Raw genomic sequence first — 20,570 nt, 5'->3', positions numbered from 1 at the left:
TTTTTTTTTTTTTTTTTTTTATGCCGTCAGTAGTGTTTCCATTGATGATCTCCTAGCAGTGGAGAAGTCACGTATTTTGATTCTTTTAGAACTGTCAGCAGCCTCTGCTATGCTGTTGACCATCTGTGAACTCTAACTAGTGTGAACATGATTGCTCTTGAAGGTTTTGTTTTTGTCCTGTGTGAGAGATCCCAGAAGTGGTTGTAAGTGGGTAATCATTTAATCAGATACAATAACATGTAGTATGATTTTAGAATGAATGGAATTCAATGAATGTAATGATGTGTACTGTAAAACCTCACCAATTTGCACTTTGATAATCCGCAAAAACAATAATTAAAAAAAAAAAAGTCACGGTTAACATCTCAGCAAAGATGTAGGACCAGATTGTTCTTGAGCTCTGTGAGAGCATATAGGGAAGGTAACACAACATTCCTACCATTTTACACCTATTAAAAGGGCCAGAGACAATCCATGTAATCTCTGTGCTTGGGGGAGCACATGGACTGCTGCTCCTTGGGACAAAAATCAACCAAAGTAGCTATGGCTAAAGCCTAATCTTTCCTTTGTATTGGCCACAACAAGGAATAGTCCCCAGTCCCTTCTCAAATACCCAACTGTAGTAGTGAAGTTTTCTGACACACCCCCACCCCAGCTTAAAGTTGTGCCTAATGGCACAATTTAGCTCAGAATTAGTTGAAAGGTGTGGTGAGGTCTCAGATTACTAAAACTTCACAGTGTACTAGTAAATATACTGTAGTGTAATGAAGTATTTGTCACAAGGAACGAAAACTAAACTGTTAAAGTGCCATTGGTGAGTGGAGAGTGCATATTTTTTTGTAATTTATGTATCTTTCCTGAGTGTGTTACTTTCAGTGCATCACATTACCTCCACTACCACCAGTGACTCCAGGTGTTTTAAATGTCACATGTTTTCTAACAGAAAAACATGCAAGCATAACCACATTAGCCAACCAAAAGCTATAGTTTAAGCATTGCGGTTTAACCTACATCAACACTATTTAAGTTGAAACGTAGCAAGAAGAGCCAGAGAATGAGACATAAAGGTTGACATTCCATTCTTTCATGGCTTGTCATTGAAGGGGAGGCATTCTATATAACATTGTATCTTATCCCCAGACACATCCAATAGCAAATTAAGGACACTGTCACTATTGAGCCCTAAAATGTTAATTGCATTTTATATAATTTGAAAATGTTAGTCCCCAGGAGTTCCTTTGATTGATATTAATTTCTGCTATTTTGTATTGACTTCTGGGGGATTTTTTTTGGCAGCATGTGTAACTCTCTCTATATATACAATAAACTATATAGTACAACATGTTAGCCATAATTGTGATTTTATATGCTATTATTCGTTTGTCACAAACTTCCTATGAAACGCATTTTTCTTTGTTTATGCACATTTTTGAAAAGAGAAGAAAATCTTTCTGAAATTAATGAGATTTGGTGAAATAAGCCAAGTGATCATGATCTTGTAATATAAAAATGCTTTGGGGGTTTACTAAATAGGTCAGATGATTTTGACACGGGTCCTATGTCAAAGCAATGACTGAAAAATTCAAGTGGAGTTTTCAGGATTTTACCCATGGTTTAATTCTATGCTGAACAGCGTACTTTGCTCTAGTAGCTTCCCAGGTATCAATGTATAAAACATTCAGTTTGTGAATACCTGGAAGATGAAGGGGTGGTCATTAGCAGCCAGCATGGATTTACATCCCAAACCAGTTTTATTTCCCCCCTCTGACAGGGTAACTGGTTTGGTGGATAGGGGGAATGTGGTGGACATAATACACTGGGACTTCAGCAGGGCTTTTGACACAGCCCTACATGACATTCTGATAAGTAAGTTGCAGAGAAATGTGGGCTCGATGGAACTACTAGTAAGTGGATACAGAATTGGTTCAACAACAACAACAAACAAAGAGTAACTATTAATGGAATGATGTTGGATTGGAGGGAGGTCTCAAGTGGAGTTCCACAGGGATGTGTTCTGTGTCCGGTGTTTAATTTGCAGATGACCCCAACCTATGGGGGTTGCCAACACTTTGTAGGATAGCTAAAATTCAGAGGGATTTTGATAGATTGGAGAACTGGGCTTTAGACAACAAAATGAAATTCAACAAAGACAAATGGAAGGTGCTACACTTAAGGAAGAAAAACCAAATGCACAATTACAGAATAGGGGATAACTGGCTTTGCAGCTGCACAGCTGAGAAGGACATGAGTCAGCAGTTCGATGCTGTTGCAAAAGAAGCAAATGCAATTTTAGGTTGCACTAACAGAGGCATAGTATGCAAGTCATGGGAGGTGATAGTACTGCTCTACTTGGCTTTGGTTAGGCCTCAGCTAGAGTATTGTATCCAGTTTTGGTCACCAATCTATAGAAAGGATGCAGAGAAACTGGAAAGGATCCAGAGGCGAGCAACAAAGATGATCAAAGGGACGGAATGCAAGCTATATGAGCAAAAGCTGAAGGAACTAGGTATATTTAGTTTGGAAAAGAGGAGATTGAGGGGAGATATGATAGTGGTCTTCAAATACTTGAAAGACTGCAATTAAAAAGATGGAGATAAGTTGCCACAGAGGGCAGGACAAGAGGCAATGGGTTCAAACTACAGCGTAGCAGATTTAGATTAAATCTCAGGATAAACTTCCTAACTGTAAGAACAATAGGACAAGGGAGCAGACTGCTTCGGGAGATTTTGAAAGCGCCTTCACTAGAGGTTTTCAAAAGGAGGCTTGAGAGCAATTTGTCTTGGATGGTTTAGAGACAACAAATCCTGCATCTTGGCAGGGGGTTAGACTGCATGACCCTTGTGGTCCCTTCTAATCCTATGGTTATACGAATATTCTTTCTACTATAAGCAATGAGGCTACATCTCTTTCTCTTCTTCTCAGCTATGCTTGCATAGCTCACACTCTGACAACCAATAGGAGGTACTTGTTAACATCCAACTGTCTTCATCCCCTATACTGCTAGAAAAATAATAATGCCTTGATTCTAAAATTCCATAGAGAATTTATATTAAGGGTTTGATTGGTAATTGGAAAATGTTTGTGTTCTATGGGTATGGGTTTTCAGCAGTTTCCAGCTAAGTGAATGCATAGGCAATTTTGTTTCATTCCTACAGTAAATGATATGGAATTAATTACATGGAAGTTGTATTGGTTGATCACAGGATGACTATGAGCCACCAATGTGATGTGACTGTGAAAAAGGCTAATGTATTCCTAGGATGCATTGGGTGAGGTATTTCCAGTAGAGACAGGGAAGTGTTAGTATTCCAGATGAAGTCTTGCCAATGCCTTGTATAATAGTACGATGTGCAATTCTGGTCTCCCATGTTTAAGAAAGATTAATTCAAACTGGAACAGGTGCAGAGAAGGGATACTAGAATGATCTGAGGAATGGAAAACCTATTTTTATGAGAGGAGACTCAAAGAGCTTGGCTTGTTTAAATTAGCCTGACCAAAAGAAGGCTGAGGGGAGATGTGATTGCTCTCTGTAAATACATTAGAGGGATAAATACCAGGGAGGGAGAAGAGTTATTTAAGTTAAGCACCAGTGCAGTTACAAGAACAAATGGATATAAACTGGCCATCAACAAGTTTGGGCTTGAAATTACACGAAGGCTTCTAACCATCAGAGGAGTGAAATTCTGGAAGAGACTTCCAAAGGGAGCAGTGGGGACAAAAACCCTATCTGGCTTCAAGATTGAGCTCGATAAGTTTATGGAGGGGATGGTATGATGGGACTGCCTACAATGGCATGTGGCCCATCAGCAACTGCCAGTAGCAAAAATCCCCAATGGCTAATGATGGGTGTGACGGTGTACCCCATAAGGCTTTATGGGGAGGGGGTGCTTATAAATGTATGTATGACATAACTGGAATATGTTTTGTGCTGCCTGTGCCAGGTAACATATCTCCGTAAAGGTTATGGTCTACTATATCTATTCATCCTATTTGTACATATATATGTATCATTTTCTACTTGAGGTTAAGAATATGGGCTGTATGCTTGCTTGGTTTCTAAGTAAGCTTTGGGAGGCATTTGGTCAGCTTCTTTAGAAAGGAATTCGCCAGGTTAAGTACCTGATCAGGAAACACTTGGTGAACAATGCATCTTGGAATGCTCCAATCCACATAAGAAGTCTTCCTGGAGACATGCAAGATACCATGTGGACAATGGCTTCAGCCTGTAAAGACTGAGTCATGCAGGGACATGTGACTTGCCCAGGTGACTCCAGAACTCCATCTTGGAGCTGGACTTTGCAGAGGAGGGAGGTCTCCACCCACAAGAGAGAGTCTATTTAAACCTGGGGGAGGCCCCTCCATTTTGTCTTCAGCTGGCTAAAGAAGGAGCCTCTCCACCCCCCCAGGATACTTGAAAGAAACTGAAACAAAAGACAGTGACTACAGGGGTTGTGAGAGATTGCTGGACCCAGGCTAAAGGGAGATTAGCCTGTAAAAGGGAGCATTCTGGAACTGGTGAGGAACTTATCTGTATTTAGTTTGATTAGACATAGATTTGCGCATTTTATTTTACTTTACTTGGTGACTTACTTTGTTCTGTCTGTTACTACTTTGAACCACTTAAATCCTACTGTCTGTATTTAATAAAATCACTTTTTATTTAGTAATTTACTCAGAGTATGTATTAATACCTGGGGGAGCAAACAGCTGTGCATATCTCTCTATCAGTGTTATAGAGGGCGAACAATTTGAGTTTGCCTTGCATAAGCTTTATGCAGGGTAAAACGGATCTATCTGGGTTTAGACCCCATTGGGAGTTGGGCATCTGAGTGCTAAAGACAAGCACACTCCTGTGAGCTGTTTTTGGGTAAACTTGCAGCTTTGGGACAAGTGATTCAGACCCTTGGTCTGTGTTGGAGCCAGACAGGAGTGTCTGACTCAGCAAGACAGGGTGCTGGAGTCCTGAGCTGGCAGGGAAAACAGGAGCAGAAGTAGTCTTGGCGCATTGGGTGGCAGCTCCCAAGGGGGTTTCTGTGATCCAACCCGTCACAATGGGATGCTAGGCTCTGAGTTACTACTGAGAATTCTTTCCTAGGTGTCTGGCTGGTGGGTCTTGCCCACGTGCTCAAGGTCTAACTGATCACTATAGTTGAGGTTGGGAAGGAATTTTCCCCTGGGTCAGACTGGCAGAGACCCTGGGGGTTTTTCACCTTCGCTCTGCAGCATGTGGCACAGGTCACTTGCAGGTTAAAACTAGTGTAAATGGTGGATTCTCTGTAACTTGAAGTCTTTAAATCATGATTTGAAGACTTCAGTAACTCAGCCAGAGGTTAGGGGTCTATTTCAGGAGGGTGGGTGAGGTTCTGTGGCCTACAGTGTGCAGGACTAGATGCTCATGATGGTCCGATCTGACCTTGAAGTCTGAGTTACTGATTTTCATTTAAAAATCCTTTAAACAGTTTTACAGAAAAACATTCTTCTGTGGTTGGTTGTGGCCTCTGAACATTTTGGAGAAACAGTTAATTTTCCCTTAGTCTTTTTGGGTATTGGCCTGTGATCCACAAATATTGTTATGCGAAAGATAAGCTTTCAGGTTCAAATGCACACAATGAATAAACAAAGCAAATAATGAGTTAGAAGCTGAAAGTTAAATTAAAAATAAAAGATTTGAATCATCGAGTATTGAGAAAGCTACAGTTCATATCCCCCATGTTCACAAGTGCAACAGTGGGAGCTGCTGTGTGCTGAACAATCTGGTCCTTAAACTGTAGCTGGGAAGATTTACTGAGGGTTCATTTTGGGGACTGTACCAGCCATCTCAAGTATGCCCAACAGATTGGGAGTTACTATGGCTTCAACACAAGGGAAGGAGCTTGGGTTCTGTTGGCGGAAAGAGTCAGGCCTATGATGTCCAAAAGGACCTGAGAATCTTCAGATCTTTGCAAAGGTTCAGATGCTTCCAGAAATGAAAGGCTTGAAAGCAGCCACCCTTTTTTTGCATCTTTATCCTCTCCAGCAATTCTTCTTTTCCACTAAAAATGGAAATCCTGAGCAAAAATAATTCCAATGAGTAGTTCAGCATTGAGAGACTCAAGACATTCAAAACATTCAAGCCCATTTCAAATCACTGTGTTCTTACCTCATGTTAGCTAACACATGGCAATTAACAAGAGTTAAAATCCTACTGAATATCTTCTACAATCAAGACATGCTTTCCAGTCAAGGTTTGGTATCTAACTCATGTAAGCTGCTTTGAAAATCCCAGCCTGGAACTGTAGAAATACAGTGTCACTGATAACTGTAGCACAAGAAAGGCCGTTTGGTAGGTGTGAGAAGAAATCAGTTTAAAAGTTCCAAAATTTCTTTTGAAATCCACGTTTAGTTTTTCAAAAATATGTTTTTCTTTTGTTTTTATTTTAGTTTCTGAAGAGCTGAGTGGCCTGCCATGGGGAACCATGTAGGAAAACGAGATCAGAGCGCTGAGAAGCCTATTAAGGTAAGAGGGGGAAAAAATATTACAAGAGGAAGACTATAATATCAAGAAAAGTGTATGTGATGAAATGCCAATACACTTGCTAAGCTTATTGTTACTACTATTATTTTATAATCATAATCATTATATATATAATTTCTTAAAAGTGGAAAAAAGCCCCCAGGTAATATAGTGAAAAATGGGGTTCTGCTTTGGTGAATTTCATGATAGATGTGATATCTTAGCATTCTGCATGCTTGGGATGCACACTGGATCTGAAGCTAGCTAGTCATGGTGGGGCATGGACTCTGAGACCTGAAAGAATAGAAATGCAGCACATAGTTAGGTATCAATGTGCTGAGTAAAATGTTACTTGTTAACCTAGCTAACCTAGCATTTTGTCAAAGTCACTAGATTTAACTATCTTACCTTTAATACGGGAACTATATAAAAGACTGATAATAAATAAGGGTATATTAGAAATGAAAGATTGTAATGAAAGCTGAGATTTTCTCCTAATCACATCACTAGGAGCTAGGACTTTAAGAAAAACACCTAATACTGTGACCCAATAAAATCGGGAGTGTTGGCCACACAATTAAGAAGCTCTACAGAGTTTGTTGATGCTGGTTATTTTCCAGAGAGGGGTAGTCAAAAGCTTTTTGCTTTCTCATGGTGCTTTTTTGTTGTGTTCTAAATTTGACTGAGAAAAAAGGGAATGCACAGAAATGATTTTATCTAGGAAAAAAATTAGTGTTGTTTCCTTTTTGTTAGTTGCTATTACTCATTTTGACATCAGAAAGGCTCCACTGTACAAACTTTCTCCAGAAAATGACCATACCTATTGGACAGGTGAGCTGTACAGCTTTATTTGGAGGAGTACTGGTATTTCACATTGTTATGGCACAAATGACCAATATGCCCCCAGAAATAAGAGTGGAAGTAGTAAAGAGATGGTCAGACCTTCAATATGTCCTTTTAGAAGACAGGGCTAAGTGGTTAGAAAATAAGTAATCATGCTGGAAGGAAGAGGGAGAAAATAGAAAAATAGTACCATCAAGAGGGGATTGTGCTGCTTTCTTTACATGTAGCCATAGTTGATGTGTTTATGCTGTGCCTAGCACAATGGGACTGTAGCCCTTAGGTTCAACTCTAATACAAATAGTAACAAGGTGTTCGACCCCATTGTAGTTGATGCATCAGGTTAATATGGATTACTGCTTATTTTACCCTTTAAGAAATTATGTTGTCTTAATTTAGCTAGGTGAAGTCCACTCATGTAGGCACGCTGCACATTGAGTTTTTTTTAAAAAGCAGATATGTGGAGCCTGCTGATAAGGAAAGAAGACAAGACATAAGGTGAATGAGCAACTAGAATGTTGTCTTTCTTATAACTCTTTAGTTTATGGATTACCTTTCCTTCCTGAGTATTTGTAGTTACAATCAGAGTGTTGAAATTTACTTGCAAAAAAACCTTTTGTTAAGGTGGCCTTAAAGTTGTTGCTGTTCAGCAGTGACCTCTGCCTGCCATACCCAGATACCCTTTTGGAATGTGGGATTTCAAAACCCATATTCAAATATTAGAAAACTAGAAATGTTCAGTTAAGATATCTCCATGCATCTCTGAAAAGAGTGTTAGCAATTCGTGAAACGACAAGCCAGAGACTTACAAAAAAACAGGAAATGCATGGTTAAGGTACTGCTATGCACGCAATGCAGCCAGACTGTTGTAACTCTGCTCCATGGCAATCGGAACTGAAAACATCACAGGACTATACCCCTCGTTAGCAAAAAATCTGTGTGGTGTTTTTTTTTTTTCTTCCTTTGTGCACCATAGTTTTAAATCTAGTCTCGCTTTCCTACAATCCCACAATGAAGTGCAGAGCAGTTGCTATTGGTTGACAGAGATAAACCTAGAGATACTGAACTGTTTCTCCTGCCTTGCAGTTGCACAACCGCAATTTAAAAAAAAAAATCTAACAATGCATTAACGGATTTCCAAAAATTAATTTCTTGCAGCTTTAGGCTAATTATATCCCATGCCCAAAAGAATGATACAACAAGAAACTGTGTCTCACTATCTGAACCCCTTCAGCAAATGAACTCAAATTTGCACCACACGCTCTACTCTAGGTTCTGAACTGACATTTTGATTTTCAAGATGATTTCACTCTGTGTATTGATATATAGGGAGGGTTTAAAGAGAAACCATGTTTAAACTTTAACTCTGGGGTGGCTACCTGCATTCTTGTAATAGCTTTTGACTGCAGTCACTTAGATTTTGTTTACTTTCAATGAATCTGGATATTTTCTAATGACTGAAACTAGGGGGATAGAGCCATAAGATGATTGCATCAAACTACTGTGGTCCAGGGCCGGCTCTAGGTACCAGCTTAACAAGCAGGTGCTTGGGGCGGCCAAGGGAGAGGGGCGGTACCTGCGGCAATTCGGGGGCGGCAGGTCCCTCACTCCTTCTAGGAGCGAAGGACCTGCCACTGAACTGCCGCTGCCAAACGCGGCTTTTTTTTTTTTTTGCTTGAGGCGGCAGAAATGCTGGAGCCGGCCCTGCTGTGGTCAGACCAGAAGACTTTCAATTAGGCAGATTCCCAGGAGACAATTTCCCATACTTTGACATTAACTTGAAAATGTTGCAGTTTAATTTTGTCTTATAAGTGCACCATGGTAAAAGGTGCAATCCATAAATAATAAGAGGAACTGTATGAGTAGGGTTGGCAGAATTGCATTTTTTAAAAATAATTTCAGTGAATAACATCAATGTTTATTTTTATGCGTGTGGTGGTTTTTTTGTTTTTGGTTTTTTTTTAAGACTTTTTTGTCTTAATTTTCACACTTGCGGGGAAAGTATGGGATGCGGGTCAGACATTCTCAATAGACATTGAGATTCAAGAACTTAAAGCTTTATAAACTGTTTAAAACACAAATTGTCAACATCATATGTCAAAATATACTAAGTAAATATTCTTAAATCAAGAAATCATACCTGTTTTTACTATTCATTCACTAGTCCATTTATAACAAGCCTAATTTAAGTGTCTAAATCACTGCATTTTCTTAAGCAGTGTTTTTCTTACTTTACATGTCTGTACATTTTGATTTTTATCAATGGAAATATTTTTCGTCAGCTTATGCGTACAGTGAAATCAACTTTTACTGATAAAAATCTAACCCTTCCACGCCTATATATGACTTACCAGCTGCATATGAAAACATCTGGTATAAGTGGGATAAAACTTTATAATTAAACAATATGTATATTTACTCTAATCAGTAACTGCCTCATCTCTCTTGTTGTTCTCTTATCTGACACCTGCACTTGTACAGTTTTTGTAAGATTACAGTAAATCATTCAATTTCTCTTCATTCCTTTTACTTCAGTGGGAGCTGCTGGGTGCTTGCTGCTTTTCAAAATCATGTCATTTTCTTTATGCAACAAAATAAAGATGTAGGTACCCAGTTTTGAAAAACCTTGGCCCATCTCTATGTGAATATATTCAGCATTGGGGAGTCTTAAAGAATGGGCTTTCCTTCACTGGCCAGAATTTTACCCAAGACTCTGAAAAATAACAAGATGCTGATGAAGTGGAGACTGGTCTGGATTATTGAATTTTTACCGGTCTTAATTCTGAGCCGTTGTTATAGTTCACCTTGCGTTGATGCCATTAGTACAGCTGCAAACCACAACAAACGCCTTCTCGATAACTGCTAGTAGCCACTCTTAATACAACATTGGCTGAACTTCCCACTGATGACTCCTTTTGGCTTCCCCAGAGACTAAGCACATCATCATCTCCTCAAAGCGCATGGCCCCTGTTAGCACATTAGGCAAAGTTCTATCTTAACTTCAGTTTCCTCATGATTGATAGCTGAACTACAACTGGAGGTATCGCGTCACCTGGCCGTTCTCATATTCTTGATAGACTGTCTGAATACATGGTAAAGTAAGTTAGCCTTGAAACCTTGACAAAATAAATCAGGTGATGCTTCAAGCCTCTAGCTTTGCCTAAGAATTTGGGGGAAATTTGTTTGTTCCAGTACATTAATTTTTCACAGGCAGAAATTTAAAACACATGTAACAGTTTATTATTTTTTTTTTTTTTTAAAGGTACTCAACCAACAGTTTAATGACCTCTAAGTCATGGTTTTAAAATTAAATTTTATAAAATGTTAATTCATACCAGAGAGCAAGACCTCATCCTATGTTCTTTTGAGAACTGTTTGCAGTGGTTTATGAAATACTGCAGCTTATTGAAAAAATCATTAATGGCTAGATTATACTTAAATATTTTAACCCTGTGGTAGATAGCAGCACTGCTCTAGGAGCACCACAGGGAAAATGGTCCCTGAAAGTGTTCCCGGGGTAGTAATTTGCTACTGTCCCATACCCGTAGCAAATTTCTTCCTCCGTCCCATGGCTCAACCATGTTGGCTGGTGCATCATTCCTTTCTGCCCATTTTGCACCAATCAAGAGAAGTACTTCGGGACAGCCCCTGTTTCTCAAACCCACACACACTTGTGGCAGAGAGGTGAAGAGGCTGTGCAGGGAGTTGGGAGCGGGATTTACACCCTATGTAGGCTTGGCCATGATGTGTTCCTTGTAACTTCTTAAATTGCATGTTAACTGTCAAAGCGTACAGGTAAATTATGAAACAAAAGATGTTGCTTGTGACTGCCTTATCTGTGTATCTCTGTTCAAAGATTGTGTTCCACACCAATGTCTCACTTGATTAGATGGTAAACATTTCCAAGAAATGCTAAGAAGTTATCTGTTTTCTCTGTGTAAAGAGAAATAACTCAAGTTTAAACTTCTTTAACTGAGTTAAGTATCGATCTTCCCACTACTGAAGCACTACTCATTTTCCATTGCCTCCTTTTCTTCTCCCCTCTTTATCTTACCAGTTTTTAGGAGCTTTACGCCATGTACTTTGTTTGAGCCCACACCTGCTTCCTATTGAACTCAATGGAGAGCTCTGCAGTTGAGGAGGAGAGATGAAACCTTTGGAAATGACTGGATCAATATTATAGCTGTACTAGCCATTTCATAAGCATTGCAGATGTACAAATGAAAGAATTAACACACTATAATTTCTTTTACCTCATTTCTCACTCTTCAAAGTTGCCTAAGACCCAGAACAGCTGTGTGGTTTTACCAGGTGTTTCCGCCTGGTGTGCAGTACAGTGTGGCAGCCTGCAGAAAAACAGAAGCAGCATTTTGATTTTGAGTTTTATTTCTTACTGTTAAATAACATTTTTGTGGAAGTGGTAAAATCAATAAAAAGGATGTATTTATTTATTATTTTTTTTAGTGCAAGAGGTATTTGAAGAAGAGATTAAAAACATTTTGGGAATGTTGTTTTAAAATTTTTTTAAGGTAAAGCAGTCCATATAAAGAACGTATTTGGCTTTTTGATTTGGGTACTAGTACAGATCAAAGGTCCTACTCCCATGCATAAAACAAGCAGGGCGCAGATTTGACTCTTCAACTCAGAATACAAATAGAAAGTTTGTGACCGAGAAAGTTTATAACAATATTTGTCCCTTCCCCGTTCTGCACGGCTGTGGTTTTTTCCTGTGGTTTTGCTGTTCTGTGCAGCAATGGGGTGCATATAATGGTGTATTCTTTTTTGTAATTAGAGGTAGTGATTTAAAATGTCCCTCATTTAAACGAGTATTTTCCTTTGAAAGCATGAGATAACAGAAAAATAAGTCAGGAGGCGGAGAGAATGGATTTAAAAAAATGTAAAAGAGGCGGGTAGAGGAAGTTGTCTGTTTTGAGATTTAATGGGCATTTTTCACCAATGTGTCTCACAGGGTGCACAGCTTAGAAGTTTTTCTGAAAAGAAAAGTCAATTGGGAGTGGAGGAAAAATGCTTTTCTTGGGGTGGAAACAAAGTCCCAGGCTTATCCAGTGAGTGAGCTGGGCGTATGTCTACACTGTGTCTGGGAGTGAGGTTCCCAGCCCAGACTTGGGGAAGACAAAAATAGCTGTGTCAACAATGGGGCTCAGGCTCTGAAGTCTGGTGCCTGCCCGAGCAGCAGTGTCAAACTGTTCCACTGCTGCTGTTAGTGCGCTAGCACAAGCCCTGTTACCACAAGTCTTTGGACCTGAGCTGGGAGGCTTGCTCCCAGATACAGTGTAGACATATCCTACAGTGATATGGGCTTAGGTTTAGTGTGGCTAGGGTAGCGAATTGGGACTCAGGAAACCTGAGATTCTCTTCTGGTTCTACCATTGAGCTGGTATGTGACTTTGAGCAAGTCCTTTCACTTCTCTGTGCCTCTGTTTCCCTTTCCACTTTTTATCTATCCTGTCTAATTAGATTGTAAGTTCATCAGGGCATGAACTGTCCCATTATGTATTCATGGTGGAGTGCCTAGAGCAGTCTTGACTGGGGACACCAGGAACTACTGTAATACTAACCAGGTGATACCATATTAGCATAGAAGTGACTATGCTAGGTGCCAGCATGAAGCCTCTGAGAACGTCCATTGTGCAGTAGTTGTTTCCAGGGTCTGAGCAGACTCAGGCTGAGCGGGGTGCTTGTGCAGTTAACTCAAAGTGATGTGCCTATTCTCTTGATAAATCTGACTCCGAGGCCCTGGTTTGGCACGGTACTTAAGCACATGCCTAACTTAAAGTGTGCAAGTAGCCCTTCTGAAGTCAATAGGACTATTCAAGTGTTTCACTACCTTGCTGAACTGAGGCCTGAGTGCTTATTAAACTTTACAAGCATTGGATTGGATAGGGATTATCATTATTATATATTTATTTGTCAAGTATCCATAAATATGCTAAGTGGCTCACATATACCCATAAAAGATATGGTCCCTTCCCCAAAGAACGTACAATCTTAGGCCTCAATCTTCCAGTGAGCTCTGTTCATGTGAACCCCATTGAAGTCAGTGTGGCTCCACACAACAACTTTCAGGGGGCAAGAAACCTGATATGAGAGAGGAGCAGATAGAAAGTCAGGATTTAAGTGTCTACTGTTCATCATCATCATCATCATTATTATTATTATTATTATTATTATTATTTATTTATTAATAGAGTTGGCTGCATTCTAAAATGTGCAGTATTGACAATTTTTCATCAATTTTGAATTTCAGTGGAAAAAAGGTAAAATTTTTAAATGAAATTTGTTGTGAAGCCTTCATATTTCTTTTCATCCAGCTCTAACTATTCACTGTTAATCACTTAGGACCTGATGTGGCTGAGTATGCAGGGTTGTAAAAGTAAGGGGAGAAACCATCCATAGTTAGTCTTTGTGGTTCCTTGTGTGGAGGGGGCAGGGCCATTGCCTTGTCCTCCCATCCCCTCCCCAGTTTGTAGAGCTGACCAGCTGCAGAAGAAAGTGCCCACTTCAGTCTTGTAAGGGTTGGTGCGTCCGGCACCTTCCCCTTGTGGCATTATGTGTCTCTAATGCAGAATGCTTTCTGCTAGTTCCTTTTAGCTTTGAAATGCCCCCACTTTGGAGTCAGATGAATGCCTTTTCAAACAAGGGTATAATGACATTTTCACTTGAATCAGCAAGGATATGGAAGAATTGAGGGTTTACACAGAGCCACATTTTCTGGTAACTTCACACCGGAAAATAATAAAAGCAAATAATGAATGAAATGTACCATGTTTATATTTGTGAGCTTTGCCAAGGCAGGAAGTGGTGTGTGCATGGCAAAGATGGTGTGAAACAGATCTGGGGGTGAGAAGCAAGGATCTGTGTCCTTCCCCATATTACTTCCATGTACCTTGAACACCCTAATGCAAGGGTTCCCAAACTTGGTTTGCGGCTTGTTTAGGGTAAGCCCCTGGCGGGCCCCGAGACACTTTGTTTACCTGAGCGTCCGCAGGTACGGCTGCTCGCAGCTCCCAGTGGCCGTGGTTCGCCGTTCCCAGCCAGTGGGAGCTGCAAGCAGCCATACCTGCGGATGCTCAGGTAAACAAAGCATCTCACGTCCCGCCAGGGGCTTACCCTGAACAAGCTGCGAACCAAGTTTGGGAACCCCTGCTCTAGTGGTTCTCCGATCAACATGCTATGTCACCTGTTGGAATGTGTTGCAATACCTTATGTGAAACGGAGTGAGCTAAGTCAGTGACGAGCAGGAATTTTCCCATATATAGTTGTTAATTTTAGAATGTAGTTTTTAAAATTGTAAAACTAGTGCTTCATTACTCCCTTCTTAAACTAGTATCTATTTATGTAACTAGTACAAATGTTACAAATTCTCAGTGTGAATCCCAAGTGAGCAGGCTTTGCACAGGGGTTATTTGCAGCCAGAGTGAGAGAGAATATTCACCTCATCCCACAACGTGGAGCACAACTGTTCTATGACCAGTGCCATCCTCCACCAGGTGCAAGGTTGACTGGTGTATCTATGTCTCTAGAACCATTCTCTTTGTATAGATCCCCTCTGTACAGGGGCTCTGCAGTTTGCCCTGACCCTCCCCCCCTACAGTGGAACTTTCTGTTTCTTCTGCCTTTCATGCACCCATACTGGGGTGGGGAGAAGAAGAATTTGGGACACATTATTTCTGTCTCCTCTGCACTAAACCTGCTTGAATTTCTGAGATATTACCATTAGGAGAGCTGAGTCAACGTAACTAACGTTTAGCTAGATTCTGCATTATGCACCACTGTAAAAATCTCAGCCTCTTCTAACTTCTGGGCTTACAGTATGGCCATAGCTAGGAAAAAATGTTTTAACTTGTAAATTCAGCAAATATGGCATGGAAGTCAGTGCAAGGGAATAAATATAGAGACGCCTGCACGCACTGTAACTTTTTCCTAACCATAGGCACGCTTTAAAGACTGATGTTTAAGTTTGGCCAAAGAAGGGTTTCTTTATGTAATTAGTATTCTTTGTGTACTCAGTAGATTGATTTTATCTGCCATTGCAGATCTGAAAACAGGTTTGTTTCAGTTCTAAAAACTATGCCTTCATTTATGAGCGTGTCTTTTCCACTTTAAGCTGTTGAAAAATGTGTTTTGATATTTTACTTGTTGTTAAACAGAATGTGGGTTTTCCCTTCCCTCTACTGTAAGGTGATGGAAACAAATTTAGTTGGTATTAATTGAAAAAGCTTTTGCAGAAGGAGGTTGCGTGTTTAAAGCACAATATTCTAGGTTATCTTCAGTACATCTCAGTGTAGGCCAGTGGAGAGGATTGGGAGGCAGTCTTGAGATTTACTCTCAGTTCTGCCACTGACTCAGTATATGATGTTAGGTAAGTCATTTAGGTCAAAAAGTGGACACTACTTTTGAGTGCCTCAATTTTTGGGTGCCCATTTGAAACCTCTTGAATCATAACTTCAGAAGCAATCAGCACCCCTCACTACTGTAGGAGCTCCTGCTGCTCAGAATGCCTGAAAAGCAAACTCAGGGTGTCTCAGGCTGGGTATCCAAAAACTGAGAAATCCGGAATCAGCAGCCACTCTGAAAAATTTGGGCTTTAACTTCTGTGTGCCTCCCTGTTCTCTATCTGTGCAAATATGGTTAATATTTACCCACCTTTTTGAGATATATATGTAATCTATTGTGCCTATAAGGTAAGGTGGGCAAACTTTTTGGCCCGAGGGCCACATCTGGGAATAGAAATTGTATGACGGGCCATGAATGCACCCAAAATTGGGGTTGGAATGCGAGGGGCAGGGTGAGGGCTCTGGTTGGGGGTGCAGGCTCTGGGGTGGGGCCAGAAATGAGTTCAGGGTGTGGTGGGGGGGCTCTGGGGTGGGAGAGTGGGGTGCGGAGGGGGGTGAGGGTTCCGGCTGGGGGTGTGGGCTCTGCAGTGAGGATGAGGAGTTTGGGGTGCAGGAGGCTGTTCTGGGCTGGGATCGAGGGGTTTGGAGGGCAGGAGGGGGATCAGTGCTGGGGCAGGGGTTTGGGGCGTGGGGGGTGAGGGCTCCGTCTGGGAGCATGGGCTCTGGGGATGAGAGGTTTGGGGGGCAGGATGGTGGGGCTGGGGTAGAGGTTCAGGGGTGCAGGCTCTGGGTGGCACTTGCCTCAAGTGGCTCCCAGAAGCAGCGGCATGTCCCTTCCCTGGCTCTGCACGCCGTCCCGTCGGCAGGCGCCGCCCCTGCAGCTCCCATTGGCTGTGATTCCCGGCCAACGGGAGCTGCAGAGGGCATTGCTTGGGGCGGAGGCAGCATGCAGAGTGGAGCCCCCTGGCTCCCTCTACGTGTAGGAGCCAGAGCGGGGCCATGCTGCTGCTTCCGGGAGCAGCCCCCGACTCTGCTCCCCTGCTGGAGCGCCGGAGCGGGGCAAGCCCCATACACTGCTCCCCAGCGGGGGCTCGAGGGCCAGATTAAAACAGCTGGCAGGCCGGATCTGGCCCACGAGCCATAGTTTGCTCACCCCTGTTTTAAGGCCAGAGGACCAATGTGATCACTCTTAGGCTACATCTACACTACAGGGGGGGGTCGATTTAAGATACGCAAATTCAGCTACGTGAATAGCGTAGCTGAATTCGACGTATCAGATCCGACTTACCCTGTTGTGAGGACGGCGGCAAAATCGACTGCCGCGGCTCCCAGTCGACGGCGCTTACTCCCACCTCCGCTGGTGGAGTAAGCGCGTCGATTCGGGGATCGATTGTCGTGTCCTGACGAGACGCGATAAGTCGATCCCCAAGAGATCGATTTCTACCCGCTGATTCAGGCGGGTAATGTAGACCTAGCCTTAGTCTAACCTCCTGCATAACACGGGCTGGAGAACTTCCATAAAATAAAACCTAAGGGTATATCTGTGCTGCAGCAACAAGGTGTGATTCCCAGTGCGGGTAGACAGACTTGTGCTAGCTCTGCTCCAGTTAGTGAGCTAAATCTAGCAGTGTGGATGTTGCCATGAGGACAGTGACTTGGGCTAACTGCCTGAGTCCAAGCCTGTCAGAGTTCAGGTGGCTAGCTTGATTTGCTGTCAGTGCCGCAACGTCCACACTGTTGTTTTTAGAGTTCTAGCTCGAGCAGAGCTAGTGCAAAATTGTCTTACTGTACTGGGAATCACACCTCCCAGCTGCAGAGTAGACATATCTGTAGTGTCTAGGGGTCACTGTGTTTACCAGTTACTATGTTTCTTAAATTGTTTATAACAGTGAAGTAAATTTATTCAAGGAGCATTGCATCTTCAGAGTTGCCTTATTGATTCAATATTCACTTATGTGAGGTAACTTGAGAATAAATAGAGCCCCCCTGCAACTACTGTCACTTTAACAGTGACTTTTTCTGACCATAATTATGGTCCTCTATCTTGACTTCTTTTCTGCAGGACTACTATAACTACTACTGTACACACATTTTCGGCAGAAATAAAAACAGATGATTTAAATGACAAAATGTACTCTATGAGCCTGATTACTGAAGTTTATTAACTTAATGAAGTTACCAATGTAAACTTAACTAACTTTAATGGCGTTATCCCCAATTTACTCCACCAGGAAATCAAAATCAAGCTGTGTGCATGTGTGATCTAAAAGCCACTGTGAGCTAATAGGGATTTTACAAGAGCTGGTGGTACAAACCCATTCTCTTGATATTAGAGAAGTAAAATACAGATGACGCTAATGGTTTAATAAAATTCAAAGGTCTAGGGCTTGATCTTCCTCCAGCGAGGATTTTGTTATTTACTTCTAGGGGAACAAGATAGGGCCTTTAGCTGTCCTTATTTAAATAGGCTTGATTCCGTAGCCCTGCTCAGTTAATTGGGATTATTCACAGTATTACCCAGTGTGAGTATGGATTGCAAAATTGGGCTCCGTGTTGGGCAGGTCCTAAGATCTACACATCACTCATGGTGATAATCTTTTAGATGAACAGATATCCTGATTTACCAGAAATGTCACAGTTTAAAGGGACTGTCCCAGCTAGTTATAATGAAAGTTGTGATCTCTTGCTTTTGTCATAATTGACCTACTAGATGTCTGTCACCCTCTCCCACTTCTTCTCTCCCACTCTTCCTTCCTTCCCCTTTACCTGCCTGCTAGCTCTTCTCACGATCACCCGCATCAGCTTGTGTCTGTACACCCATTTCCTGCTAAAACCAGCTGCCTCTGGGCTGAGCCCAAATGCCTCAGCTTCCTCTTTGTGGCCTTCTTCCTGTGGCATTTAGAATGCAACATCACATTTTGGCTTATGGGGTATCTTGGATGGTGCCTCATAAGCAAAAACATAGTTACATACCCGGAGAACAATGTGGAGGCAACTTGCTGACGGGTAGTTTGTATAGCTGAGCTTGTTGTCATGGTTAAGGGAGAGGCAGGAACCACTGCAGGAGAAATGAGAGGGAAAGTTGCATCTCTAAGGAGGGTATTTCTCTTTGTGAAAATGTTCTACCCAAACCAACCTCCTCCCACCTTTCACAGGGGCATGAACCTTAAGCAGGCTATTCCCAGTTGCCAAAACTTTCTATGTACCCAATCCTGCCATGATAGGTTGCTGCCCAAGCTATTAAAATACTCCTTTATTAATAGTGTGATATATGAAGATCCAGAGAATCTCGGACTCTCCCCAGACAATCCACCAACATTTAGGTTTCATGTCATCACAATAGTTTGATGTTTCTCTTGCCTCATATCTTACAGATACCTGTGTGGTGCACCCTCTTGCACTCTGTAAATTCTTATTTCTCCTGGGCCTTTCACATCTTTATCTGCTCGTTTATTGAATTTATGGTCTGTTGGTTCAGGTTTAGTAACTTTCATTTACATATATCACAATCTTGGTGAGTTAACCCCAATCTAATCAGCCAAGTCAGAGCCATGTGCTCTAAAACAGGTTGGCAGTATGTAACTAGCTGATCAAGAGAAATAAAAAAAATGTTGATCCGTTATCCAACCAATAGTAGCCATAAACTAACTGCAGGCAAAGAGTCATGGAATTCTTTCTTGAAGGTGCCAGCTGCTACCATGTTACTCCTTTGGCTCCAGATTATTGACTTTGTTGTTTCCTGCTGAGCCACACCAGCTGGCTCATCAGAAGTTCAGATGTGTCCCAGAATCCTCTTCATCAGGTGCATCAAAGGAAGTTTCAAATAAAAACAGTTGATTAGCTACATGCTTTGCAAAACGGTCTCTAGATATCTCTGAAACACAGACTACCTGTGCATTACTAACTGATCTTCCCTGTTGTTGAAATTCACACCAGATGTGTAGCCAAGCCTTAGAACTGCAAAAGGAAAACACATGCACTATAAATACAGCTTCAGATGTTATTACAAATTAACTTTCCAAAACAAAACCATAGAAAGCCAAAGTTTTTATAATAAATGGAAACAGTTCTGCTTTTAAAAAAACAGAAGTTGAATGTCTGATTTGCATGGTGGATATTAACCAGCTTTTGATGATAAACGCTTGTAAGATCTGAATTTTGGGTGAAACTTGCCCCTCTGTAGAGGACCAGCACAAGGCCTATCTTCCACGTAAGCTGAATTTTGAAAGTTTAAATGTTACAAAGGCCTTTATGCTGGCCCTCTGCACAGGAGTAAGTTTCACTGTTAAGAGCAGTGCTGTTGTGCTGTCACTGAGAAGGTTAACACTTTTTTTTTTTTTTTTTTTTTTTTTTTTTTTTAATTTGTGTGTATTCTTTGACCACTGATTGAGGACCAATAGTCTTTGGCAGGTTTTTTTGTTTTTGTTTTTCCACCTGTAATAGACATAGGAATTATTGTGATTCACAGTTCTACGTTTTTCATTTCAGTTCAGAGACATGCACTGCTTTAGGTACTTGAAGTAGGAGCTCCTGCTAGACAATCTTAATCCATTTAAGGTCTTCAGGAGATCATCTCTACAGCTATACACCTTAGGAGGTGTGCAGAAAGGGAAACCCCATTCCTCTAGGCCCCAAGGAAAATGAAAAGTTCCAATAGGTGTCTACCCTGCTGAGCACATAAGCTCCAGAGCCCTGGTTTTGTGGAATTTGGAGCTCTGCTGGGAAGATATTCTTTAACTGCCCTCCCCACTTCCCCCCAGCTGCCCCTTTGTTTCTCTTCTGGTCCCCTCCACAGTTACCCTGAGAGATGGGTCTGCAATTTCAGGCTGCGTCGATATTTTTACAGAGCCACTACTGTGCTGAAAGCTCCACTAAAAGGG

General features: G+C 41.5%; 1 protein-coding gene across 1 annotated transcript in view; it reads left to right on the top strand.

Moving 5' to 3' along the window:
* MBP (myelin basic protein) overlaps positions 1–20,570 on the top strand; it is a 189,264-nt gene that overhangs the window by 29,069 nt on the left and 139,625 nt on the right. The window contains exon 2 of the mRNA XM_065399192.1: positions 6,421–6,496. Coding sequence (XP_065255264.1) covers positions 6,446–6,496 — 51 coding nt within the window. The 5' untranslated portion in view covers positions 6,421–6,445. The remainder of the gene's footprint in view (positions 1–6,420; positions 6,497–20,570) is intronic.

The sequence above is a fragment of the Emys orbicularis genome, chromosome 2 (assembly GCF_028017835.1).
Source record: "Emys orbicularis isolate rEmyOrb1 chromosome 2, rEmyOrb1.hap1, whole genome shotgun sequence".
NCBI lineage: Eukaryota > Metazoa > Chordata > Testudines > Emydidae > Emys > Emys orbicularis.
The sequence above is the reverse complement of the archived record's forward strand: the minus strand, read 5'-3'. Positions and strand labels throughout refer to the sequence as shown.